The sequence below is a fragment of the Littorina saxatilis genome, linkage group LG3 (genome assembly GCF_037325665.1).
Source record: "Littorina saxatilis isolate snail1 linkage group LG3, US_GU_Lsax_2.0, whole genome shotgun sequence".
NCBI lineage: Eukaryota > Metazoa > Mollusca > Gastropoda > Littorinimorpha > Littorinidae > Littorina > Littorina saxatilis.
Window position 1 is genome coordinate 35,667,776 of NC_090247.1, and position 27,189 is coordinate 35,694,964.

A 27,189-nucleotide genomic window follows, 5' to 3' on the forward strand; every position below is an offset into this window, starting at 1 on the left:
CTTTATAGCTTTTGCCAGCAAAGGAGGTGATTAACCTCTGTAGGTGCTGGCTAACTTGTTTCGGTTGTTCTTTTGTGTGATTTCAAAAAACCTGTTTTCTTCGTTTGTTTGTTTGTTTGTCTGTTTATACACTCTTTAAACAATACCTTGATGGTAAGTTTCAGTAATTGCTTTGTCTGTTTTACATCTACAGACGCATGAATCAGCGAAGACATAATGAATCAGCAAATCGTCCCTCCTTGCAATTTCTTCTGAAACCTTCATTGCAAGGTCTACAAAATTATATTTTGATATGGGAATGAGATGTTAGTTGGTTCCCTTTTTATTCTTCCTTCAGTTAAAACAAAATCAAATGTAAAAATAATTATAACTTTTAATGTGCACACAACGCTTGCCAGAGAAAACATAAAAATGCAAGACTATGTGCACGTCTTTGCGTGCATTTTGAACTTCACAATCCAACCTCATTAACAAAAAGCAGAGTTCTCTTGTCCTTAACGAAAAAAAATCTCATTTATGTAAGTATTAAATAGTAGCAGAGGGCAGAATCAGAGTAAGCTAGAATGAGGTCAGAAAGTGGGAGAATGAACAAGTGTCAATGTTCATCCAAAAATATGTTTCCAGTTCCATTTTTTTATTGTCAAAAGTGGGCTTAACTATGTTAGTTTAATAGAGCATAGTTTCAACAATGCTCTCGTTGCTATCATAAAAGTGAGAACTTAAAGTCGGCAACCTGCCGCAACAGTACAAACACTCCTGGTTTTATGACCATAACTTTCTTGTAAACATTGACGAGCGCTTTGGCTACTTAAAATTTTAAGACTTGTGGTTTGTGTGCAATGGAATCGGATGTTGCGTTTTATTGTGTGAAAACGTTTAAGGTGATTTTCAAGGCTGAACGAGTTTAAATACTGCAATCAGTACGCCAGATGATACGGTAGCTTATAGCAGAGGCAACGCTTAATTCTTTGTATTTCAATTGGAAACGTCGAGATCAGCATACCATATGAACTTTCCCGATTGATTCATCTTTAGCAAAAAGAAAAAAAATATTATAAATCGATCAATCGTATTGTACGATCAATGTTGCTGTTGTTCAGTCGTGAAATATGGACAATTGCTGCCTACGACTGAAGGAGATACAGAAAGCTCTTTGGCCCAACGAAATAAATACTTCGATTGCAAGATTTGTATTAGAAGAAATGGGGGTCCTTAACGTCCTCACAGGAAATTTTCCTTTTAGGGACATGAGTTGGTGATACGCTAAAAGTATTTGTATTAGAGTATCAAAAGAACCAAAAGAACAACAGAAGCTAGGCCAGCCCTATGGTAGTTCACTGACTTCAGTACTTGTATTAGAGTGTCAGAACAAATAAATCGCTAGGAATTAGACAAGTACTGTGATTTTTGCGTTGGAAACAGATTTCACAGTACTTAACAAAAAGAACGCTGAGAATAAACCCAACACTGTGATCGTTCACTGAATGCTCATCAGGAGTTAAATCATGGTGAGATAAAGAGCAAGCACTGTGATTGTTGCACTGAAATCAACAAGATTGCTAGAATTAAGACAGCATTGAGGTCATTCGTCTAATATTTTGTATCAGAGAGAGAAAAAGAACGCTAGCTAGGAATACAAGCATTGCCACTTTAGGGGCGGTGCAGAAATATAGTGCTGCGACGACGGAACCAAAGCAGGAAATCCTTGGGTCCTTTCTTCCGCTGTGTTCCAGTAATGAGTCATATAGTTCAAAGACGTGTTCCTGCGCGTTTTGCGTGCGACTTTTGGTGTAGTCTGAATTTAGATATAATTGTTTCTGGTCAGTGAAGCTCTGGTTTTATTCTGTGAAGATTAGGTGTGGCGAAAACTTCTGTGTAACTTTCCGAGAGAGAGAGAGAGAGAGAGAGAGAGAGAGAGAGAGAGAGAGAGAGAGAGAGAGAGAGAGAGAGAGAGAGAGAGAGAGAGAGAGAGAGAGAGAGAGAGAGAGAGAGTGTGTCTGTCTGTTTCTTTCTGTGTATGTTTATGTGTACATATGTCTGTGTATGTCAGGCATGGGAATTGTCCGCGAAATCGCGGATTTCCGCGAAAAGGAAATTATGTTTCAGCGAAAATAAAGTATTGTCCGCGACAAAAAATAGGTAAACTAAATTATATGTATAATACTGTCTCTCTATCCATTATTTGCTTACACGAGAACTATCAAAATATTGGTCTAAAATGCTAAAATTAATTTTCCTTCCGGGCAGCTTCGCCCCCCTGGTCCCCCTAACGGGGCCCTGCCCCTGTACACCGCCGGGGCCTGGGCGGCCCCTGGACCTCGGCCTATTTTCAGAGTTTTTTTTCTGTTTTGGAATTCCCATGCCTGGTCTGTGTATGTGTGTCTGTCCGTCTGACCGTCTGTTTCTTTCTGTGTATATGTCTGTGTGTGTGTCCGTCCGTCCGTCCGTCCGTCCGTCCGTCTGTCTATCTGTCGGTCGGTCCGTCTGTCTATCTGTCTGTCTCTATCTCTTTCTCTATCTCTCCAATCGTTGATCGAGCGGAGAAGGACCTTAAGGACGAAGGTGGCTATCGTTAAACACACTTCATTGGTTCGTTTTGGAGGTGCTCAACCCCTTCAGAATTCCAAACACTATCCAAGGTATATTGTAGGGCGTTGGATTTGGGCGTGAAAGCCTTATTCTCAAACGGATTCTCCTTGAACAGCAGATGATAACACAGGGCGTAGAACGGTAGATACCGTTAGAGGCATGGAAGGATTCATGAATTCAACTGCTTCAAATTAAAGGGAGGAAGGGGTTGGGGGGGGGGGGGGGGGCGGAGGAGGGCGAGAGCAAGAAGAGGAATAAAGCCCGTTGTGCAAGAGGGAACAATCCTTCCCCAAATCCATTTCTAGAACAGCAGACGACCACTCGTGTGCACGTGCGTTCGAAGAATGGCGTGTACAATTCGAGAAGAGTGTTTATTCTTCTGCAGAGTGGTCTTCAGAGCAGCAAACGACCATGCATGAGCGTGCTAGGAATGGAGCCTAAAAGATTTTACGTGTCCTGTGACGTTTAACCACAAACTCCACTTGGAATATTAATAGAGGAGCCAGTTGATCTCCCGATTTCTCTGCAAAGCAGTAGACAACCATACAAAAAGGGTACAAGCTTGCAAATATCGGGAGGATGACCTTTTCGTCTCCTGATTTTCCCCTAAATCTGAAGACGATGATTCCTGAGTGAGTGAGATTTCCACTGCAAAACGATGACCTTTTCTTTTCAAGATTTCTCTCCGAGGCGGTTGACGATTTTGAGAGGCTAGCCAGTTCGCAAATGAGAGAAGAAGACTTATTATTTTCCAAAAACAGCATTTGCGGGCGATAATGCAAACAGATCATAGAACCAAAGAATGTGCAAGATTCTAGTGCAAAGAGACCATATATAAAACCAAGGAGCGTGCAGGCTTTTATATCAAAAAGGCCATAAAACCAGAGAGCGGGCAAGCTTCAAATGCTAAAAGACCATAGAATCAAAGAGCGTGCAAGCTTCTAATGTAAAAAGGAGGACCTATTCTCGTTCAGATCCCCCGTCCAACAAAACAAAAAGCAGAATCAGTAGCAGACGACATTGCGAAGAGGGCGGTTGCCAGGGAGAGGGCATGGCGGCGTCGTCAGCATCCCGCCGCCATGATAAAACCAGCGGTTTAGTGCCCTTTGACAAGTGTGTCGGTGGCGAGTTAAAGCGCCCTTTGACGGCTGTCTTGCAGACACAGGAGCGCCTGGCAGCCCGCCTGGCAGCATTCTCTGCACGTCACGAGCCTTGTGCCCTGTCTCTGGCTGTGGCTGCCACCTTGCTGTTGGCTTTCCCCGCCATCCCAAGTTTGACTTGCCTGCTGCTGCCATCTTGTTGGCTTTCTACGCCGTCCAGAATTTCTTTGACTTGCCTGCCATCTTGTTGTTGGCTTTTCTGGCAGCCATCCTGGTTGTCTGCCGCTGCCACCTTGCTGTTGGCTTTACTCGGCATCTTCAGAGTCTTTTTCCTCTTTGCTGTGTTTACTGGTGATTGTGAACTGAACGGTGTGGTTGTTTCTCTGGTGGTCTTCCTTTGTCGTCGTCTTGAGAAACGATAATTTGATGTTGGTGGTGATTCTGATCAATGCAATGTTTTTGAAACTTGAGAATTAGTTTGTGTTGGTCAACGAGATATTAAATCGTTAAGACTCGAAAGGTTTGTATTTGCCCGTGTAGGTAAATGAATTATCGCTAACCTCGAGACTGCAAGAGCTCAACGAATAAGAGTTTATATCCCATGGGTGTTGATGACAACGATCAGCCTTTAATGTCCGCGCGACTTTGAATACGCTTTTCGGTATCAGTCGGCAATACATTAATTGAAAGCAGTGCATCAACTTCTTCGTCGCTTAACACAAAATTCATTGTCTGTCTTTTCATTTCATGAAGTTTTTGTATAATCATTTTATTAAGGTCTTTTTGTGTGCGAATTTCACTATTTTTCCAGAGCAGACGTTGTTGCTATGGGAGTTTGAGAGATGAAACGTAAAACGTGCATAATGACTTTATTGTTCTTTTGTGTTGTCCCAACTGTTTTAACGCCTGTTCATGTCTACCGACACGCCGCCGTTAATTTTACGTCTCCCTTCGTGTCAGACTAACCATAGCGATCTTATTGTCCTAAATGGCAGCCACACATAAGAACCTTTTCGACCCAGAAAAGAAGAAATATATGAGTCACCGTTTTTCTTTGTGCGTAACGCTATCTTTTAGATACGTGTAGGACGTGTCCGTGAGTGACAAGACAAAAAGAAAGTGTCACCGTTACGGTCAGTGATATCATACTTACATGTACTTCCGTCTACTTAATTGCCTTACTTCTCTGTGAAATCTGAGGCTGAAAGATCTTAGAAGCAAAGGGAAATAAGCGCTCTAGATATAGACACCAACAGTAATTGAGAGTTACGCGGAACCAGTCTTCAGAGAACAAGACGCAACAATCAACAAACGACTTTTTATGTCAAAAAGTACACTTCTCATGTTGAAAGCTTTTTTTCACGTCTCAGATCAAGATGCGTGTGCTTAGTCCAAACAGAAGCCCAAGTCTTCAAGGTGTCCCCCGAGTTATTAATTCCTTTTAAAATGATGTTAAGGTAATGTCCTCAATGATTAAACCTGTATTTTATATGAGATCTATTAAACAATCCTCCTTTCGTGCATTCAATAATAACAAATTGTTACTATATTATTCCTCCTTCTTCTCTTCGATTGCTCTCCTACATTCATGACAGGAAATATCAGATAATCCGATGCTGTCATTTTTTCAATTAGATGAGAAAATTAGTAGTCTGGTGAATCCCTCTGCCTTATACAACTGTCTATACACATCTGACAAGAATGCCAATGCTTGATCCGCCGTTTCCTGCATACGGTTGGAAGTTTTCAATCTCTTCCACGCAGGGCATTATACCACAGGAGCAAACAAGTGTAGAGAAAATTGTAGAAAAACATTTATGTTGAATAAAATGTTTGTACAGAGAGGGCTAACTTTGTTCTACCACAGAGATCATTAAAAAAAACACGTATCTGTTTTAACAATTTCTCAAGCTTTTACTGATGAGCCAGAAAACTTTCTTGAGGTAACTGCTACCATCTTGTGTTGACTTTAAGTAATCTCCGAAAGCCACCAGAAGATAGTGTTGTGAACAAAACTTCTGCTTTAACGATTGCGTGGGCAGAATCAATTCACAGTAGGCGTTGAAATAGAACAAACGAACGCTCATGACAAACGTGGTATAATTCATGTACTTTTAAAATACTATTCTGGCATTGGATTTGCCTACTTTAGAGACGAAGCTAATATTTTATTTTATTTGATGTATAAAAACAGAAGTTCTGGTCAAATTCTGATAGCTAAAGGCTCTCAGCTTTCTCAAGTTGAAAATGATTGCAGAGATGTTGCTAGCATGATTTTTTTCTCTATTTTTGCCAATATGGCCATGAACGTTTCGGAACTTTTTTAGTTTTTGGCAGTCCATGGCGGAACCCAACGTAAAAAAGTTCGGCATTTCTATCGAAATGACGGCAACATTTGTCGGCGATTTAAACTAAGTTTCGGCATTTCGCCGACTGCTGGCACCAGACGACATCCCTGCAACGGTCGCATGCGTGTATGTAGTAGGGTCTTTTGAAAAGCTAAATTCAGTGTGCATGAGAAAAAACACTTAACTGGTCCAGTCAGAGGGCGTGTGCCTTTCGACTTCCAGTCGGCGACTCAATTAGGCATACTGTACTCAGTGCCACATTCGTCGCGCAGTAGAGGCCGTTTTAGCCTAAATCACGTTTATATCGGCTGCAAAAATTCCTTACCGAGGAAATAGCTACCGCATGCGAAGGCAGCTTGAGTATTAATGCGTCCTGTTGTGTGTATATCGTTAGGGCAAAACGTTGTGAGGGCTTATTTATTGTCCGAGTTGCGGTCTTGCCCGTAGTGGTGCAGTTGTGTCACCATAAAGCATGTGAACCCTCGACACTGTAAGCCGAGAGTGTGAGGTTTGATATTTGTCACAACACCCATGTGACTGCTTCTTCTGGCAGGAATTCATTGGTCACTCGTGCGCTCTGCCTAAGTAGACACTGCGAAGAAGGCCACAGTGTGAAATTAACTTTAGAGGCGATACGTAATTGTGCAAATTGGCCGAGACAAAGCGTGAAATTCTGAAGAAGAGGAGTTGAAATTGACTGTGAAACTCCGAGGAAGAGTCAAGACCAAATGTAAAACGATGGACAAGAGTTACAATTAAATCTGAAACTTTGGACTACAGGAGAGAAGAGTTAAGATTGGGAGAACAGAAACTGTTAACATTGAATGTGAAAGTGTTCAAGAGCACTGCAGATGCTTCAACCATCCCATGGAAGAAGACTAATGGTGAAAGACTAAAAAGCTTATGTGTACTTGTGGATATATATTCTGTGACGTCGCGAGGAAGTACCCAAGATGAGGATCTTCCTTCTTCTGTGTTTTATCATACGTACGTTGTTCGCAAGATTCTCTGCCTGTCCTTATTGAGTCTGTTTGTTTTTTTTCTTTTTATCCCATGTTGAATTCGACAAGGTATTCAAGGCATACATGATATAACGTTTGTCAGTTCTCTCTGTTTCTGCCTACCCCCCCCCCCCCCTTTGCCTATCTATGTACGGTACGATGTCTTCACAGTAGAGTGTGTATCATAAGGATGTTTTTGTCTGTGCGAGTTTCAGTTTCTAAACGTATTCATCTATTATATTTCTCTCTCTCAATCTGTCTGTGTCTTCAGGCCGCATAACTCCATAAGTCTCTGTTTCTCATTTTTGTTTCTAATGAGTTCCAGCTTGTGTGTTTCTTGTATATTTCTTTTTCTTGTTTGTGAATCAGAGAACACGCCCGTCGCGATATAACCTTCGTGGTTGAAAACGACGTTAAACACCAAATAAAGAAAGAAAAGAGAACACGTGTATACAACTATTGTAATAACATTCTTTAATGCTTTAGCTAATGATTTAAAGAATAGTCTTACTCTTTTTCTGTTAGAATAAGAACGTGAATAGATGACGAATGATAGTATATTTCGTAAAAGAATGGAAATACAACAAGCCTACTCATGCAAATAAACTTCCCCTGAAATATAGGCCAGACTATTGAATCCACCTTTTCCTGTTTAAAGATATGTATTATAAACAATTCGCTGTTTTGTTGTAAACGTCAATGCTTTAGTTCATGATGTCACAATCTGCATTATTCTGCATGCTTTACGTCAAAAGATGTTTAACTTCAACCTCACACGGCGCTCAAATGTAGGCACAATGATGATGCCTTTAGACATAACACGTGAATCTTGTTAATAATTAAAACCACACTTGCTACTTGTGAATGCAGCGAATTTATCACACAGGAGGAAGTGTGATGTATTACATAAAAGGGAATTAAAGGATTAAGTGAAAAGTGCAAGCGAAACTGAAATGCGTCTTAACTGTGTTTTCGTTATCCTCTGAAATTCTCACATGTTTTAACTTAATCTCTTTTTTTCTGTATTGTTTTAATGAACAACTTCATTTCAGTGTGGATCCGGTTTGTGTGATTTATTTTCACATGGAAAAAGTACACTTATATACATTTGTCATAACATGGCGACGCCTACGATGCTATATTAGCCTATGTTAGGTGCTGCAATGTACCCATCATACATTTGTGTCAGGGCTGTCCTTATTTAAAATTCTAACACTGCTGGTTTCAATTTGGAATTAACTTTTTGTAGTCAGAGATGCCTTTAAGTCGTTCCAGGAAGACGTCTGCATAAAGTAGGGCATGGAGCCAAAAATAAACTTATGACTTGGCAGTGTAACACGGACATGATATTGTTATTGTTAATTACGATTATCTGGCATCCATATTTATAAATGCAACGTTATGTAAGTTACAAATTATAAGAAGACCAGACTACGACAACGTAGAATCGTGCTCCCTGGTCTGCGATAGTAGCTGTATTTGTGTACCTGTTACATACACTTACTGCTCTTACCAATGTTTTCACACAAAGGAATTTGGAGTCAATTAATTTTCTGTAGTTGGTGACTAATTACTTCTCTTTGCAAATGTTAGCACGGACCGAAATTGTGGGTCAGTTCCGTGAAGGGATAGACGAATACGACAACGATCTCAGACTAGAATCTTCGAAGTCGTAGCTCATAGTTGGGTAGTAACCGTAACTCAACTACTGTCGACTAACATTCCTACGCTCAGCAGTAGCCGTGACATTAAAACCGCTACATGTACGTACGCTATATCGCGTTGACCAGACAAACTAATGCTTGGTACAGTCTAGACATGTCAAGAGACTCTCGAGGACACTGCTTCCTGAGTCAGTAATTAATGAAGCGTGACTAATTACCATCGTGCTTACTAAACTCCGACTGTGAATTATTTAAAAGGCGTATAAATCACTCAAGAACGGACACAATGCATCTTGGAATGATTTTAGTGTTCAAGAATTATTTCGTGATTAAATGTAAACTTAATATAATGAACGACTTGACGACTCAGTGAATATCAAGAGTATGAACAATAAATATGAAGTGCAGGCATGAGCAGACGGAAAACCCATCAATGATTTTAGCAGAAGGAAGAATCATATTACCCTAATTATAACAACAACAACAAAATATGGCAAGTGTTTTATTGTGAAAGATAAAATGCATGTAAATGTTCTTAATCATTCTGTAAAGTATTGCTTGATGTCACAATCATTGTTGTTGTTCTTTAAGCAGAAGATGCGGCTGTGTGACGCACGTCTATAAACATTTCCAACGCGTTAATTAACATTGCAAAATTAGCCAGATGAAAGCGTTGCATTTGCTGCATGGGTGTGTTAGTCTGTGTGTATGTAAAACATTGATGCTGTATCATATAAGACGTCACCCTGTTTGATATTCCTGTTCTTTTGCGAGCCTGAACTGTATAGTTTGCATTTTGGTGAAGATGTATTCTCCTCGATGCAGCTGTGGTTTCAGAAAACTCTGAAATGTGCAGATGGTGTGTTTAACAATCTGTGACCTATACATAGCTTTAGCGTTGGAACCAACTTCAATTCAAATATTAGCACAGTCCTACATGACATCGTGAAGTTGTATACTGACGTCATCTTATGACGTTGCAGTGACGCAGCAGGACGAGGCTGACGCGGTGACTGCGGACAGCCCCAACACGCTGCCTGAGGAGGATGAGTGCTGCGCGTGTGGTCACGCCATGTACAGCGTCACTTTCACCGGACTGTGGTCACGTCAGACTCACCCAAAACAGTTCCCCGATTCCAAACGTAAGTGGCTCTAAAGTGTGTGCGTTATGCTGTAGATGAACATATGTATGGTCTGAATTAACACACAATTTCTTTTTTAATGTTTGGCTCGTATTGAATTAGAAACGGACCTCTCTACGTCACCGTTACCTCCCATACCCCCCCCCCCCCCCCTCATCCTCAGCTAAACGGCACTTGCCTCGTTAGACATCCATCATTCTGCTTGATATGAAAGCGCATGCAGTCCATCAAGTCATGTCGTTTGATCCTTGGTCCTCTTACCAGATTGACCCCTTGTTCCTTTCTTCATCGACACTAGCATCATCATCTTTTCACCACCGTTTTTCAGATGCTTACCTGCTTCACTGGTCTAACATCGTGGGGTCGACTCACAGCAACGACTACAGGATATGGCGCTACGACAACTACGCCTCACGTGCTGTGAAGGAGGTCTGCGAGTTCGGCTCCTCAAGGTCACTGGAGAACGAGATGAAGGAGAATGTGAGTACACATGCACTCATATCATACGAACGCTTACATCTGTTAAGGCCTTTCTTTTGCCGGGTCGGAAGATTACTTTGCAAAGACTTCAAGGAGTCTTTTTTTTATCGAAAATTCAGTGCAAAAGCTTCGTGCATTGCAGTGAGCTTTGCGAAGTCAACTTCGCCCAATTGATATCAGGCTGAAGATTCTCCTTTCGATGCGAATAGTCATTTTTGAAAGGTAGACCGAGTTTTACGGAGAGAAAAAAAACAACAAAGGAGAATCGGTCCTACCTGGTTCAAAGAAGAAGAAAAAGTCAAGAATCATTAAAGGCTGACATAGTCCTATTTAATTAGTTTAATTACTTCCAAGGCTTTTCCCATCGTTGAGGGGATGTATAAATTAAGCTTCCTGCAAAGTTTTAGGTTTGAAGTCCTTACCAATTACGAGAAATAATTAATTCTTTATTGCATTGTTTAGCAACAGTTCTCCAGGACTTGGGCTATTTTTAGACCGTTGACGTCACTTCGTGACGTTTCGTAAACCAAAGATGGCGTTTGAGACTGTTCTGTTTACATTCGACACTATCAACACCACTTTGCAATACTGAAATAATTTTTTCTGTGTTCGAAAGCTACAGCCAATCGTTATTATATCCCCTTAGGTACAGTTTTATAACATTATTGGCACATGTAAACAATATGAATTAATCAATGAACGCTACGAATATGGCAGCCTTTAAGGCTCGCACTTAGATAACCATGCATGCACGATGCAAGGACGTGAATACAAACATATTTGTTAAAACTCAAAAAGTGAATTAGTCGTTTCTGGGTTAATTATTCTCTGAACAGTTGCATATTTTCGCGATCGAAACAAACAACATTTTCATTTATTGTTTGATGGGTATCTGAAGATCGCTGGCTATTGCGTGACAACAATTACTATCAGAAATGGACAATAATGTGTTTGTTCTGCGAACGTCTTCAAAACCGTCAACTCTTTGGTTAAGGGTTGGCCAACAAAGTAGTGTTTAACTGACGACGTTTTTGTTTGAACCTTTCTGTCGATTGTACACAAGTGTACATATCTGAGCTCCGCTGATTCAGCAGGGAGGGAAAACCCTCAACTAAGTCTCCAGCAGTAAAGTTTAAACTATACATGGTGACCTGGAAGGTTCCTGCTGTTTGACAGACAACATGCCTTCACCTCATTTGTCTCTCACTGCTATCTCTCTCAATGTCCCCCGGTCTTGCATGTCCCGCAAAGGAATACTTTCCACGGGTTCACATCACCCCAGACAGTTCTCTTCACTACTGGTATGTCTAAGTCGGCAGTACGTACGCTGGTTCTGGGTTGTTGGTGTTCGTCGGCCAATCCCGGTCGCATTCATTATTCCGGCTGGCGAGGGAGGTTCATTGAAGTATGGTAACAGACCTTACCTCATACCGTGTGACCGCTGATAGGGCACCGTCTGAGAGAGTGAAACGACATTGCTGGAAGAGGACTCATTGCCCAGTAGAATGGCCAACAAGGAATGACTGTTGAGATCTCACTGTTTCTGGTGTTCTTTTGAATTAAATGTGATCTTTAATGAACTCTGAATTATTTCGGAAGGTCAAAAAGAGGGGGGGGGGGGGAGCTGAGTTTAACTGAAAAAGGAGGGGGGTGGGGGAGAGAAGGCCAGTTGATGTCAAAATGGACGGTTAAGTCTGGAGGAGAATTATTTTCGTGATCATCTTGTAACGACAGCAACGACATAATTGCTGGAGAAATAGGTTGCAGTGAAATCTTAGCTGCTGACAAATGACAGCATGGCCAAGCCCCATTGACCCTTTGTTTTATGATTCTTTGTTTGTTTGTTTGTGTCTTTTTTTTCAAATTTCCTAGATTAACTGAGATTTTGTAAAGGGGGCGGGGCTGTTCCAGAGAGCTAAAGTTGTCCGAGTCAAAAGTCTAACACCTTGTTTTCTGTTTTCTCAGATTGTGGTCTTAAAAAAAGGAAAGCGGGGTGGGGGAACTTTACTCGGGGAGCTAAAGTTATCCAAGGTCAGAGGTCGCCGTATACAGCCCACCTCAGCTCATTCACTTCTTCTCCTGGGACTCGCGTCGACTGCACCGAGGAATGCACTCCCATCGGCATAGCACAGGGGAGTTAAAGGGCAAACAAGATAAAAGTGACCAAGTGGGCTATTAACATTGAAACCTCTACGACTAACTTTCCCTCTCTTGACACCTCGTTCAATGAACAGGGATTGATTCACAGCGAAACAATCGTCTGCTTGTCGCCCCAACCACACCCGGAGTTGTGAAGTAACCCAAGCTAACAGCGATAAGACACGACTGTATATACTTCGTCTTGTCCCCAATGAGGTAAGAAGACGCTGGCTTTAAAAGGGTCAGTCCTCAACGTCATAGCAATTTAAAATGTGTTCACTATTTCCGATCTGCCCAGGATCTTTCTTCAACTTGGACACATACCAACATTGAACGTCCCGACTGCTTCCTGTGCAGAGTCAAACTTTGTTGTGGTTGATGAAATAGTATCGTAAATTGACACGAGTGGTCGTGTAGAACTCAATTCATTAAACAAAACAAAATACAACTCAGCACAGACAGCAGCCAGGCTATTGACTGTCGGTACGTGCCCAAGTGGAGGGTGTGGTCTTATCCTCCTCGCGCCCCCTAATTGGCGTAGAGGCGCGTCCCCCGGGTGGTGGATGGGGGAGCCTTCTCTACTAACTTCTGAGAGAAGGTCGCATCACTCTCGATGCCGTGAACCTAATTAGGATCTTTTTCTTGTTTCTTCTCTATTTCTGCCTCCCCAAAGTCCTTTTACTTTCCTTTTCTCACTCATAAAATTCTTCACTTATTACCCTTGTTAAGTGGTTCTTGTATAGAATATAGTCAATGTTTGTAAAGATTTTAGTCAAGCAGTATGTAAGAAATGTTTTGTCCTTTGTACTGGAAACTTGCATTCTCCCAGTAAGGTCATATATTGTACTACGTTGCAAGCCCCTGGAGCAATTTTTTGATTAGTGCTTTTGTGAACAAGAAACACTTAACAAGTGGCTCTATCCCATCTCCCCCCTTTCCCCTATCCCATCTCCCCCCTTTCCCTCGTCGCGATATAACCTTCCTGGTTGAAAACGACGTTAAACACCAAATAAAGAAAGAAAGAAAGAAAGGTCTTATCCTCTGTGAAAGCCTGGGCCGAGTGGATATTGTGAACCAAACTCTTAGCACGGGAAGGACTGTGTTTTTAACCTGCGGGATAGTAGCAACTTCGGTATGTTAGTGTCGCTTAAACACTTTATTGGTTCGGGTTTTTTGGTCAATTCTGTGTGGTGTTTCGAATTGTTTATGGCTTTTAGAGAGTAACACAGACTGGTGTCGAATCGGTGGAATTGGCAGCTTGTTAGAATAGACCAAGCTGATGGCTCAACCACAATGTAATCAGGTTATTCGGTTGCTTTTCTTTGATTTATTCCCTCGATCAGTGTGAACAGTGTCAGTCCACAGGGAAACAGAACAGAAATCTATACACCTTTAACAAATGCTGCAGATGTTGAATCCCCCAGCGATACATACTTTCATGCCTGCATTGTGTTCATGTACAAACACATCTTTTTTCGGAATTCACAGAGTAGAAACACATGTACAAAGTTTTTCGTTCATTAATTCTTTTCGTCTATTTTCATCTCCATTTTCAACGATGTTGTTTGATAAGCCTCAGAGTGCATTTACTGCGTTACAGTGAATTTTAAGCTGTTTTGGCGGCAGCCGCGCGCTCTCTTCCAGGCAACATCTTTCTGGATATCAATAATTATCAGTGACAGATTCCTGAAAGGTGAAACATGAATGAGACTGCATTGATATTCAAAAAGAAGGTAGACGTGGAGAGGGCCCCAGGTGTAAAAGTGACTACATATCTGTTGACTTCCCCAACAAACGTGTCAGCCTGTCTGCCGGCCCATTTACCCCACGGTCTAGCACCGCCCCAGAAGAAAATGAGTTCGTTTCATTTTTGAACTCATTCGTCATTGTAGCGTGTGCTTTGATGTATGTGCTAGTGAGAGACTATTTTTCAACGGAGCCTCTTGGTGTTTTTTTCCTGCTCCTCTTAAACAAGTATCCATGAGAATGTTCTAAAGATACAGACTTCAGCGTATCTATCTGTATATAGCTCTTGATGCATCACTAGGTGTGTGGCCCATACTTGTCAAGAACGTCCGATTAAAGCCGCGCAGCTTTTGAGGGTTACTTTTGCGGTTTTTCTAACAGCTTTAAAGTGTTGATAGCAGACGAGGGCTGGTGTAAACTTTCTGCACCGTTAAATTTATGTGTCCTAGGCCTGTTACGTAGGCTCTTTTGGGATGTTCGAAAAATGAAATGGTAATATTGACCTCGAATGACCTGCCGTCGTTGCCTGGCGTGAAGCAGCTCAATAAACAATTCTGAGCGTTTGCATCCCACTTTACATTTAGTTGCTTTATCAGTTTTAGCTGTTACAAGATTTACTTTCCTTCTGTGTTTGGGATATTTAAGAATCTGGCACATTTTTGAAAACGATATAGATATATTTTCACATGTTGCTCTGGGGATGTCTTGGGCTTTTGATACAAAGTGTTGGATTATATCGTACCTCGCTGGTGATGAACATTGACGTACTGGTGCACTCAACATAAATATAATAGTTTATGTGAATTGGCCGATTTTTTTTTTAACCTTGGAAACTTGTACGGAACACGTCAAAAAAAAAAATCGTAACCCCACACATGTCCTACGAGAAATTCAGACAAATTTATCTCTGGAAACAGTCGTTTGGGGAAACTCCAAGCATTCAGGAAGAATGTTTTCAATAACCGCCCACAGTTTTTGCACTGTGGAAAAACATGTTTTTAAAGAATGTCCATGCACCGTTAAACTTGTACGCCTGCACTTTCAGCCCGGCGTCTGTCTGCTCATGCATGCATGTTTCCGTCTTTCTTGCGTGCTATGTTGACACAGACCCAGTTGCACCCGAGTCGCGCAATCTTAGCGGAACATAAAGCAAAATGTCACATTATGGCCAGTCTGGTTGCGTAACAGTCGTTGGCAATTTGTCGACACAGCGCCTGCAGTCTGTTGCAAACGCGCTAAACCCAACTGCTGACATTTGCAGTGTTGCCGCAGAATTTTCGACACGCGGTTAATTAAGCTGCACAGTTCTGTTGTTGGAGATGGAGGGAGCATCCACGCGGGTAGTGTGTTTGCACTCGGTGAGGAGTTAGGGAGGTTTAAAATACTAGCTGCGATTTCGGAAACATGGACAGAAATAAAATAGCTGAATGAGTGGTTTAAGTCTCGAATAGACGTGTTCTGTGAAAGCAGTGATAGCTGATGGCAAGAAAAACGAAAACATCTCCCACAATCTAGTTTTCAGCAGATAGCTTGCATTTTCCAGAAAAGGAAGCAATGCTCGGTCAGAATATCATTCAATTTAGAACAAACGTAGGCTTGTCGAAAAACTTTCTACTTTCTTTCTTGTCGAAAAACTACTACATCTTACGTCGACATTGCTTTACGCTTTTAATGTCCATCGTTGAGTTTTGTTTTTGCGCTGTTGCTGTGTCGTGGTAAGTCTTAACGTTTCCAAAAAGGCTGCTAGACTCTAAGCACATAAACGCCCTCCTGCGTTTAACAAAACGAAGGCTGCAAACGAATTGAAGAGATTAACACTTGCCGCAAGAAAAGGATTTGTATACACATTTAGTTAAAGGTCTTCCCCTAAAATGTTTACTTTCACGAATGGCTCATCCTATCAAAAAGCTTTAAACTTGTCTCTCTATTTTAAAATGAGGGTGGGAGGGGGGGGGTGTAACAAGTGGAGGCCTGAGTCATGAAAAAAAAAAGATACTTCAATGAGAAAGGAGTTTCAGTGGTTTACACAATTTGTTAAATTGTACAACAACTCTCAGTCACTCGGAAAGTTGCAAGAGCAGTGTGGAAACGTGTAAATTCCAGTGTTGAAAAATAATTAGTTCAATTTGCATGTACAACCACATAAACAGATGCTAATTCTCTTTTTGTTGCTTTTCAACGAAGAGGGCAAAAGGGAACAGATCACAGAAGAGGAAAAAGATGATGAAACTGACGAAATTTCATCTACTCGAATCGACCATGTGTCTTTACTTCATCGCAGGCCTCTCTAAATCTATTCGGGACATCAACTGGTGATGCGTTAAATGTCATCTACTGTCGGACGTGTCCTTTTTTGTACGTGCTTTCCAAAACTGTAATCTAAGCATCACGTACCCCACTCCACACCCATCCTCCCCGGCTTTTACAACTCATTTCAAGAATACCACAAGACGCACACGTTCTTCCAAGCCTCAAAACTCGCATCGAGTACACAGTCTCAGGCTATGCGTTCTTGAACCCGCAAGCCCTCGGGCCATCATGGACTCAGACTGAGATCGGAATCTGTGACTATTTGAGCAGAAACAGCCACGCGGGTCCCTCCGTTCCGTCGGTGTGTCCTCCCATCGGGGCAGTCGCTATAAGATGACCCCTCTGAGTCTAATGACTGGAGTATCACCAGGGGCAAGTATTTGTTAGTTTCCCCAAACCAACAGACCGGAGCCGGGTTCGGAGAAGCGCCGTCTGTTGACTGGGGAGCGAATATCTTTCCACCGCAAGAAGTAATTATCCAAGTGGTAGATTTGCCACCCCTGCTTCAATATTTGTCGCTAGCGGGCGCTCACAGGAAGATCTCTAAGAATCAATTAGAAGAATCTGTCCTTCTTTTTTAAGGGAGGGGGGGGGGTGATGTTCGTCAAGGGCGATTGAAGGGTCAACGATTCCAGGAGGGTGAACCTCAGTGCTCTAACAGTGGGGGAGGGGGAGTTGTTCTTCCTTCTTCATGCACCCCTTTCCTCTTCCCATGAGAGAAAATGCCATTTATTTTTGCAATGAAAAACGTACAAATAGCCTTAATTCGGAGTTGTGTGTTTCCAATTTCAAAATGTGCACGTTTTAACAGACGAGACTAACACGACCGGTGAGAATATACCGGAAGTTGGATCTAAACGAGTCAAAGTGGAATCAACGCGAGCAATAATCTCTTGTCAGCTTCAGAAGCTGCTGTTTGTTTATCAACCTGCGTAGAGCATGTGTTCACATTTATCTATATAAATAAGACAAAGAGAATTCATCACCCCCGTTCTTTCTTTTTCTTCTTCTTCTTTAAACTTTATTTTCGTTACATCCGATCAGTTTTGTCTTTAATTCTGTACTTTTTCCCTTCTCTTCTTTTTATCTCTTACCGCTTCTTCAGCTCTCATCCTTCTTTTTGCCCTTTTCGTTTGGCAGAGCAAAGGTTTGTAAAGTCTCATCCTTTTCTTAGACAAACATCATTGAGAATTGAGGAAGAAACTCCCTCTCCATCAAACGGTCTGATGCCTTTCGGGTTTTAGGCTGGGAAAACCCACGTCTAATTAATGGATGAGGAGAACAAGAACTTGCACCCAGACCAAGTCTGCTGGTGTCATTTCGTTCAATCGGATGATTCAAATATGTTTTACCTGCTTTTCTAAATTCGTGTGATAAAAGAACAGGGCCGGACTGGGTAAGTACTAGGGGGGGGGGGTTACAAATGGGGGTCCAGGGGGCGAAGCCCCCTTGGTGGGGGCTTGAAGCCCCCTTGAAGCTGAACGTTTTTTGATGTTTCTGGAGGGAAAGGAAGCCTCTCCTTGAACGAAAAAGGTAAATTCGACAGCAAGCTGTATAGACAGTGAAGAAGAAAAAAAATGCGTTTGGGAGGTACATGCTTAAGCGGGGGGGGGGGGGTTGCGCAACCCCTGTAACCCACCCCCCCCCCCCCCAGTCCGGCCCTGAAGAACGTTCTGTGACAATTGAAGACAGTAGGAAAGAGGGGGGTGGGTTTAGAGGTGGTCTTGGCTGTCTCTCACCATTTACACAGTACCCGTACTTCTATAAAGGCGAGGCCAAAGCGAGATCTTTGGTGTAGTTTTGACAGATTTAACAAAGTTTAATCAAACACCTTTCAAGTGGTGTCAGAAAGGGGCGTGCATCTTCTGAGGTATACCTTTCATTGGGCGGTCAGCGGGTACGCCACACTCAGGTGACTGCCAAGACCTTTTCAAGGTGTGGGTAGCTTGTGTGGCCAATGTGACGATTCGCGGGCAAAGGTATTAAGTACTTCGCAGTTTTGGCATACTTGTGAAGAAAGCTTCTCGGTACTTTCAGTCGCTTTTTGCCAGCTGGTGTCTTGACCGTATTTGTCGCATGATGGACCAGTTAACGCAGAGGAAATGCTGGAATTAGGTGGTTTAGTTCTGATGGAGAGATAGAAAACAGAGGAGGTATCGGAAGAATTCAGTGTTTAATCAATGGAAGTTTGAGGAGAGGTGTCGAGTTTTTTTCTCGTATTTTCAGAATATAATTATCTAGTTTTACATTTGTGTACATCTCTGAAATTCCAAGGGAAGTACAACTGTATATCACTAATTAAAATGTGTTAAATATTGAAATTAAAACAAAGAGACAGGGCTCATATAATGCAGTTTATTCAGTCTTTTTAGTTTAATTTCTGCATTCAAGAGCTAGAATCCAAACACGACGCGAATCACAGTGCGTGATTCTAAGGTTTGTTGTTCGATAATTTTCTTTGTTCTTTCACAAAAGTCGTGCTTAATTCGAATTACAAATTTCACGTCGATCGTGCGTAAATTAGTCGAAGGTTTCCGGCGTTAAGAAGTCCTTTCAGATCAGGTGTCCCGTTTAATGCTAGCAACGTTCCTTAGAAAAGGGAAGACCTTTTCTCTCAGTAGGGTACAGTAGGTACCTTTCTACACACCTGTGACCACTAGTACCCACCAAAAGGACGGCCACCCACGTCCGACGAAGCATCAACAGGTAAACTCACCTGCTGGCTCTAGGTCCTCTCTGTTAACACTTACACGCACACACAAGAGGCTCTCTTAGTTCTACTTACGAGACACCCCCGGACCATCACTACCTGTATGTGCCAACGCAGAGCAAGGCTCACCTGTTCGCTACCTACTATCTGCTAACACTTGCATACACACGCAAGAAACTCTCAGTCGCGTTACTACATGCAAGATGCCCTCGAACCATCAGTACCAGTATCTCTTTCGAGTGAAAGGCTACAAGAAGTTGGAGCGATCTTTTAAGGAAGGCTCACCTGTTCGCTACCTACTATCTGCTAACACTTGCACACACACGTAAGAAACTTTCTCGCTACTACTTACAAGGTACCATCAAACAATCAGTACAGGTATCTCTTTACGCCTTCAATCTGCGAAGAGGTGGAGGGGTCTTGAGTTTGTTTTTCAACACGCTGTGGAGATGATGACACCTCGAGCTTGTCACAGTTTTTCTTTGTTTTGAAGTTATTTCTTATTAAATGTTTGGTTGTGTTTGTGGAATCGATCCTCCTATTTCTAATTGAATTTCACTTACTCTGAAAACTATTGCATTATTTTGCCTGTCTTTGGACTTCAGGGCCGGACCAAATGAGTTGTAAGGGGGGGGTTCCTCCTTTTTTGGGGGGGGGCAAATCAGCGAAGTGGCAAAGCAGGCGCGCGAACTAGGGGGGTCCGGGGGCATGCTCCCCCGGAAAATGTTTGAAAAACGGTTAAATCTGTGCAATCTGGTGCATTCTGGGCCTTGTTTTGAGGGTTAAGAGCAGCATTGTTTTGGTGCTAAAACTAGTAAAAGTCAAAGCAAGGTACATGCTTTTTCCAGGGGTGGGGTTCCGGAACCCCTGGAACCCCCCCCTGGGTCCGGCCCTGGACTTGACGAAATACCTGTACCAATGTGTTTTCTCCCTTTGTGGTACGTTTATGTTGTCTGGTGGGGGGGGGGGGGGGAGGAGGGCGGCTAGTACGTTTATAATAAATATGTGCAAGTTCCAGAACGCTATATCCAGAGGCTCATCAGTGTCAGTGCCAAGTTTGTGCAGAAACAGGCTGATTTTCACAGAGCTTATGTTTCGTTGGCCACGCACGGTACTGTGGACGGTTTTGTAAATATCAGTCGACATAGTTGATAGCTGTTGGCGTTTCCTTAGATCTCCCAGAAGAATCATTTTTATTTATATAAGAGTCAGAGTCTACAGAATTCAAGGAGTAGCAAGTGACGATATTTTGAAACAACGTGCCAAAACCCCAACTCGTCTGAGTTTCTGTGTCTCTAAAACTACAGAGAATGCGCAAGAACTGGACGACCCGACAGCCACAAGGCCGTTTGAAAGATCAGCAAAGAGTGACGGGGCAGGGTTCGGGGCGTGCTTTCTCAGTTCTCGTGGATGGGAGAAGGGTGGGGGATGTTTACAAAACATTCTTCTCCCTGTGCAAATTATTCTGTTGAGCTCACAGATTCTCCAGGAATAAAGCATTCTGCATGAGTTGATCTCGTCTAGCAACGGCTGTGGGTATGCATTGTTTCTTAAAGGTGCACCTACTTTGGCTACGAGAGCCTGCTTAATATTAGTGAGACTAACAAAAAGTGAACTATATCAGTTTCATGCTGAGGATTACATCAGTGATGGTTGTGGCATTGAGTTCTTTTCAAATCACTGAATACTCCATGTTACTGTAAAATCGTATTCATTTAATGCGTTTTCATCCCATTACGATAGTTTCACAAGCATGGGTGAATTTTCTTTGATTAACACTAAAGGCGGGACATGGACCTCGTTGCAGTTCGAAGGTTAGGTGTTACAGAGAATATTTACACGAAACAATGGCAATTATTTGGCACAGCTGAGCAGATAAAAATCGAGCAGGACCTTTGCAAATCTGGTTACCTCTTCGTTGACATGCTAGTTGTCAAGTTTACAAACAATTAAATCAACGAAACCTTTTTGGCGTAAAATCAGGCAGACTCCACTGCCTCTTTAAAGCATAACACCCCGCACTGGATAATAAATGGTCCCCTCATTACACAACAGAATCCCACCAAAGGGAAAGCACTCCAAAACCATTGCAAAACGTTATCAGACGAGAAAAGAGCCGTGATGGCGAACTAATACACCGTGAAGACAGTTTTGGCGGGAATCGCGCGCTCCTCACGTATGCTCGCACGTTCCGCTCTGCAATGCAAACACATCGTGTGTGTCTTCGCAAGAATGAGTTCGGATATTCCCCGAAGTCGAAGGGTTTTGGGTTCAGTAAGCCTGTCGGCATCGGACCACACATTCAAAGATGTTGGGTGTAAAGGGCGAGGTATATGATGCAGCAAAGACGAACGCAACGGGTTGCATTCAACACATTGCCTTTTAGCGGTATGCACGCAGCAGATGGACTATCTTAAAACAAAACAGGGCTGGTTTTGTTTTCACAAAATGTGCTTTAATGAAACGTATCTATCACAAATGCGATGTAGGGTGTTTTTACGCAATGATTAATACAACTGCGAAATCGTGCAGCAAAAGAACGTCAGAGCTGATTGCGTGCAATTGTTTCTTGCTACAGTTGTACGCAAATCAGCTGCCTTCAGCTTTGACTTCCTGTGTGTCGCGCAAGCATAAGGAGCAGTCTGGATGAGCTCACTGGGATGAGTGTCGCAGAAAACAATGAAATGGTCACAACGTTTTGCGCGTTTGCATAAGTATTGCTGGTAGAAACTTGAACGGTCATCTTTTTTTCTTTGAAAGTTGTGTTGAAACGCTTTTTGGGCACAGCTGATGAAATTAGTCTCGATCTGTGTGGCTGATCTGTGTACCAGTGTCTGTATGTGTCTGTTCTCTTTCTATCTATCTGTCTCTCCAATGATGCTTTAAAACGAGCGCTTTTCCTGCAAACGTGACGCAGTTGAGAGATTGGGACGAGCAGAGCAGAACTAGGGTAGAATGGGGGCGTGGTGAGAGAAGGTGGTGCGAAGGAAAATTAAAAACTCAATCCGTTTTCTTGGAGGGTGGGCGGCTTGGCAGTAAAACAGTTGGCAGAGCCCGAAGAAGAAAAAATGCCAAGTGTGTTATGGATAATGGACAAGTCATTAAGTGTGGGGGAGGGAAGCAGCAAACATGGACTCACATCTGCCAAGACTGCTTTGGAGGGATTCCAGTGACGAGAACTCAGTCAATCAGCCCCACTGGGCTTTGCCCTTTTTTCACGGGAGCTGACAAAGCTACTGAGAAGAGGAAAGGGTTTTGAGGTTTTGGGTGGATGGTTTTAAAATAGGTTGTGGTTGTTTCGCGTTCCAAGGTCATTACAAGATCGTTGGTCGGGGACATTTCGTAAGTTGTTATCTTTTGGTGGCCAGTTTACATCTGACCTGAAGCAGGGGACCCGATGGAGAAGGTGTAGGTTCTGGTGAAGACATTGCAGCGAAGTGCAGTCTTAGTCTTTATGCTACATGTAGCGGCGAGACAGATATACCGACGAGCGAGATATCGATGTGAAAAATAAAATGATCTAGCTATGGTTCGACTTCGTCAAGCTGTACAATTTCTCTCTCGCTCGCTCGCTCGCTATCTCTCTCTCTCTCTCTCGCTCTCTCTCTCTCTCTCTCTCTCTCTCTCTCTCTCTCTCTCTCTTCTCTCCCTCTCTCTCTCTCTCTCTCTCTCTCTCTCTCTCTCTCGCTCTCTCTCTCTCTCTCTCTCTCTCTCTCTCTCTCTTAAGGGAAGGTAGGAGGGGCAAACACTTACACTGAAGCAAAGACAGACAAATCCCCACTGAAAATAACGCTTTTTCCACAATTATTCATAAATTCTATCTCTCTCCCACAATGCAAACTTTATCTTTATGAAAATGTACGAGGCTGTGAACGGACGGGCTGTCTGTTTGTGGAGTACGATTGTCGAATCCACGATACGCCTGGCTGCTACAATCTCTTGTGTGATGGCTGAGGCGTTGATGTGGGGCTATAGGCTCATACTGGCGATTATTCATCATTGATGGACTGGAGCTTGTGTTGGGAAACTTTACCTTGTCTGCCAAACGTAGACCTTTTTTTTTCTCGCCAGGACGTTTTGTTGTTGTTGAAAACAGAAGGATGGAGAACGGTAGGGCTAGCTTGCAGTGTTGCGGAGATTCTCTTGTTTTGAGATACAAACGTAGATAGAACTTTGTATTGAAAGGTACGTTCCTTCCCGTGTCAAATATCATGTAGTCTACAATAGGTCCGTGCAGGTCTTTATGTTTGGTAGAGAGTATACATTCACTTGGACACGTATCAAAACTTAACAGCATATTATTTTTAAAACGATTTGAGTAACCTGGAAGCATACACACACACACACACACACACACACACACACACGCACACACACACACACACACATACACACACACACAAACACAAATCGTAGAGGGTACAGCAGCATATTAATGAGCAATGTCTTATGTCAGTATGGGAGTCTAAGTTCACTTTTCTCAATGTCAAAAGACATGCTTCTATCTTATAAAAATTCTCTGTAAATTATGAATACTGTTCTTGTATTGTGCTGAAGACCAGCTATTTTCTGCTCTTTAAGATTAGTTTTTCAAGTCGTAAAGCTCCAAAGTCTGCGTATCCTGTTTCCCATTTCGTAATTTGTTGGGACATAAACCTTGATACACGCATATAAACGGCCCAGAGCCGCCCCCCTACAGCATAACTAGAAATTGTCTAATCATGTTCTTGCTATACAGCGACAGCGCAAGGATTATGCAATGCGCACCTCGTGAAAAGCATGTCTGCCTTCTTGCCAGGTCCCAGTTGATATTTAGCGTTCTCTCGCCTTCATAAAGCAATTTTTTTTTTGCTAGAGTAGAACGAGTTTATAAAGCTGGCAGAGGGCGGTAAAACGTTGATATAGCAATGTCTGAGTTGTGACGATTTACAAGAGTGGGCTTGATGAACCCAGAGAGGCATGGCGTAGATATGCAGTCTGTTGTCTGTTTGCTGTACCGAAATCTCAGCGTCTTTCTGGAAATAAACAGAAATAATTATGGGACTTTTCCTGATTTATAAGAGTGGGCTTGATGAACCTGAAGAAAGATTGCATAAATCTGCAGTCTGGTGTCTACCTGCAGTGACGCAAACTCAGCGTTTTTGACTGACGTAATGTCTGGAGAGAAATATTTCAACCAGATTAACAGGAGTTAAAGGGATTAACAGTAGCGCTGTCCTTGTTCAATAGTTCATCACATAGCAATTACTTTGACAAAATTAGAATAACAAATTATGTGTCGCATATCCCCGTTCTCGAGTGTTACAAGCGTGTGCCTATAAAATTCAGCTAAGTGCTTTTTTTCTGTTGTAAAATGTACGAGAACTGACTGAAGGTGAATCCTCCAAATGCTATTTCTGCAAGATACACAAGTGTTGTCCTTGTCAGTGTGGTTTAAGTTCTTTCATTTTTTCAAAGCAAAAACAAGTTTGGATATAAAGGAAGTGGCAGCTAACACGGACAGTGCTTAGCTGCTTTCTGTTGAAAGTAACACAAAATGACATTTCTCCCCTTTTTCGTCTTTTTTTCTCTCAAAATCCAGAAGTATCTCACTGGATTAGTTAACACACCACTGTGCAAAATAGTCGTCTATATTCGTACATTTGTCGATTACGTTACGTTCATTGTCAGACAGTTCAAGATACCTCGCAGAATTCATTATCATAACACTCCGTTGCAACACAAACTCTTTCCTTGCAGAGAATGTGTGGAAATGAAGACTGATTACGAACAGTTCCAATGCCGTTTTTCTACATCACTATTTTGAAGGGTAACATAGGCCATCCAATTTCCTTCGCGTAAGCAAAAAGGCTATCGGCGTTTCTCGCTTTTTATCGCGTTGTGTCCAACCTTGCAGACTTGTAATTTACATGCTGACGGCATTATCGCGCCCTCTTCAATTTTAGGGAGATTTAGTCCCGCATTCTGCTACGTTTTATTTGTAATAAATCAGGTATAACTGTCAAATCATTAGGCGTCTCCTTTGACCCCGCAACGTATACAATTATTTCTCAGAGTATGTGAAACTCTAGCCCAAATTGATAAACTGCTGCGTGGTAAAAGTTATGTTTTGTGAGCTGGGGGTTGCAACGTCGAACGATTTGGTCTGGCAATTGTGGCTGTTGTAATCAGAAACATTTGCGGAATAAAACTAATTAAAGAAAGAAGAAGAAAAAAAGGCAGCAGCTGCAGCCGCCGGGGTTGCTTAGTACACTGGTTCTTTGGCAATGATGAGGCAATTTAAAAAGGAAGTAAAACGTTTGTAGGGCCTTGAAAACTGAGGAATCGATAAGTTACTTCTTTCTAACCACATATTCAATTGCACACATCTTTTGGACACGTAAACCTGGCGTCCCAATATACTTCGTGTCGGCTTAGACTTGTTCTGCCTTTCGTGTACTGAATACAACAGTGGTGTTGAGTGTAATATTTACTTAATTCGGTAGACTTTGAATAACTGAAAATGTATTGGTGCAATAATTACAGTACTGTGTGGAAATCTACGATCGTTATGATCATTATTATTTACTCACTGTTGATATGGGCTTTTTTTCTGCTGTGTTTCAGAGCGAGAAGATTCGCACAGTGATCAAGACCAAGTCGCTGTGGGGCCCGCAGAACATCCTGGAGTCGGTGAAAGCGGTGTACACGGTCAACAAGAAGAAGCATCTCCTGTCCCTGCTCACCATGATCGGGCCCAGTCCTGACTGGTGTCTCGGTGAGTCTTGTATTGCAGCGTGTAGTGTCCATTAATTTTGAAGGTTTCATTGTTTAATATTTAGCAGATACTGTTCTTACGTCTGATGCAACCGTATGAGAAGGGTGACATGATGGGAAGACCGTGATCGTTATGTCAGATGTTTATTTATTTCATTAACGTTTGCATATTTATCATCAATGCCCTCGTCAAAGAATCAGTCAGTTGGATTGTTTTTCATGCACTTCAAGATTCTTCGATTGACGCTCCAGTGACTATATTGCTGTGTTTGCTTTATTGAATTAAACGTCCCATAAGCTAATCTCTTTTGTACTAATCCTAAATAAAGTATTATATTTCCATTACACAACGCTGCGTTTCATGTTACAGGCGTGACCGCACTGAGCATGTGCAACACCAACTGTACGTGGGCTGACCACATGGAGATTGACCTCTACCCCTGGGATGCTGGCACTGACAGTGGTATTTCTTACATGGTGAGTGTCTAAAAGTAGCATTGTCCTTAGTGCCTGGTTGCTGATATGTTCTCCTGTTTACAAGTTATTTTGTAGATATTATGAGTACTTTGTCTGAGAGTTGGAGTAACGCTGAGCTCTCTCTCTCTCTCTCTCTCTCTCTCTCTCTCTCTCTCTCTCTCTCTCTCTCTCTCTCTCTCTCTCTCTCTCTCTCTCTCTCACTCACTCTCTCTCTCTCTCTATCTCACTCTCTCTCTCTCACTCACTCTCTCTCTCTCTCTCTCTCTCTCTCTCTCTCTCTCTCTCTCTCTCTCTCTCTCTCTCTCTTATACCCTCCTTATAGATATATCTCTCTGTCCCTATGTCTCTGTTTGATTGTTGAAACCAATGTAATGTCACGATACGCACTTAAACACTTTTTGTGCGATTCTTGAATGTTATTAGATTGCAATTTCTTTGTCAGAATTCATTGTATGCGTTGATCGGCTAGAATGCATGTTCGCGCATGAGTTTTTCTCGAGGAGAACGCCATGTTCGAGAGTTTTCCCAGGTAACTTGACTTCCAGGAAAACTTGTTGCATGTTGTAGTTTTACCCCGAGCACGCGTGTGTTAATGTGATTTAGCGTCTGAAGCCAGTGGCAAATAGCTTCCATTTAGATTAAATGGTCATGGTGATATTTAAATGAGAACCGGCAGTCGTTATGCCCAGCCGTGACTGTGCGCCTCATGAACGGGAATACCTGTTTC

General features: G+C 42.4%; 1 protein-coding gene across 5 annotated transcripts in view; it reads left to right on the forward strand.

Moving 5' to 3' along the window:
• Positions 1–27,189, forward strand: part of LOC138962255 (spondin-1-like) — a 196,869-nt gene that overhangs the window by 148,391 nt on the left and 21,289 nt on the right. For 3 of the 5 annotated variants that reach the window (XM_070333996.1, XM_070333995.1, XM_070333997.1), the window contains 4 exons: positions 9,686–9,844; positions 10,173–10,324; positions 25,836–25,986; positions 26,356–26,462. In XM_070333996.1, the coding sequence (XP_070190097.1) occupies positions 9,686–9,844; positions 10,173–10,324; positions 25,836–25,986; positions 26,356–26,462 (569 nt within the window). Of the gene's footprint in view, positions 1–3,732; positions 4,210–6,282; positions 7,025–9,685; positions 9,845–10,172; positions 10,325–25,835; positions 25,987–26,355; positions 26,463–27,189 lie in introns of those variants that run through there. The other 2 variants (XM_070333999.1, XM_070333998.1) reach the window with 2 other exon arrangements.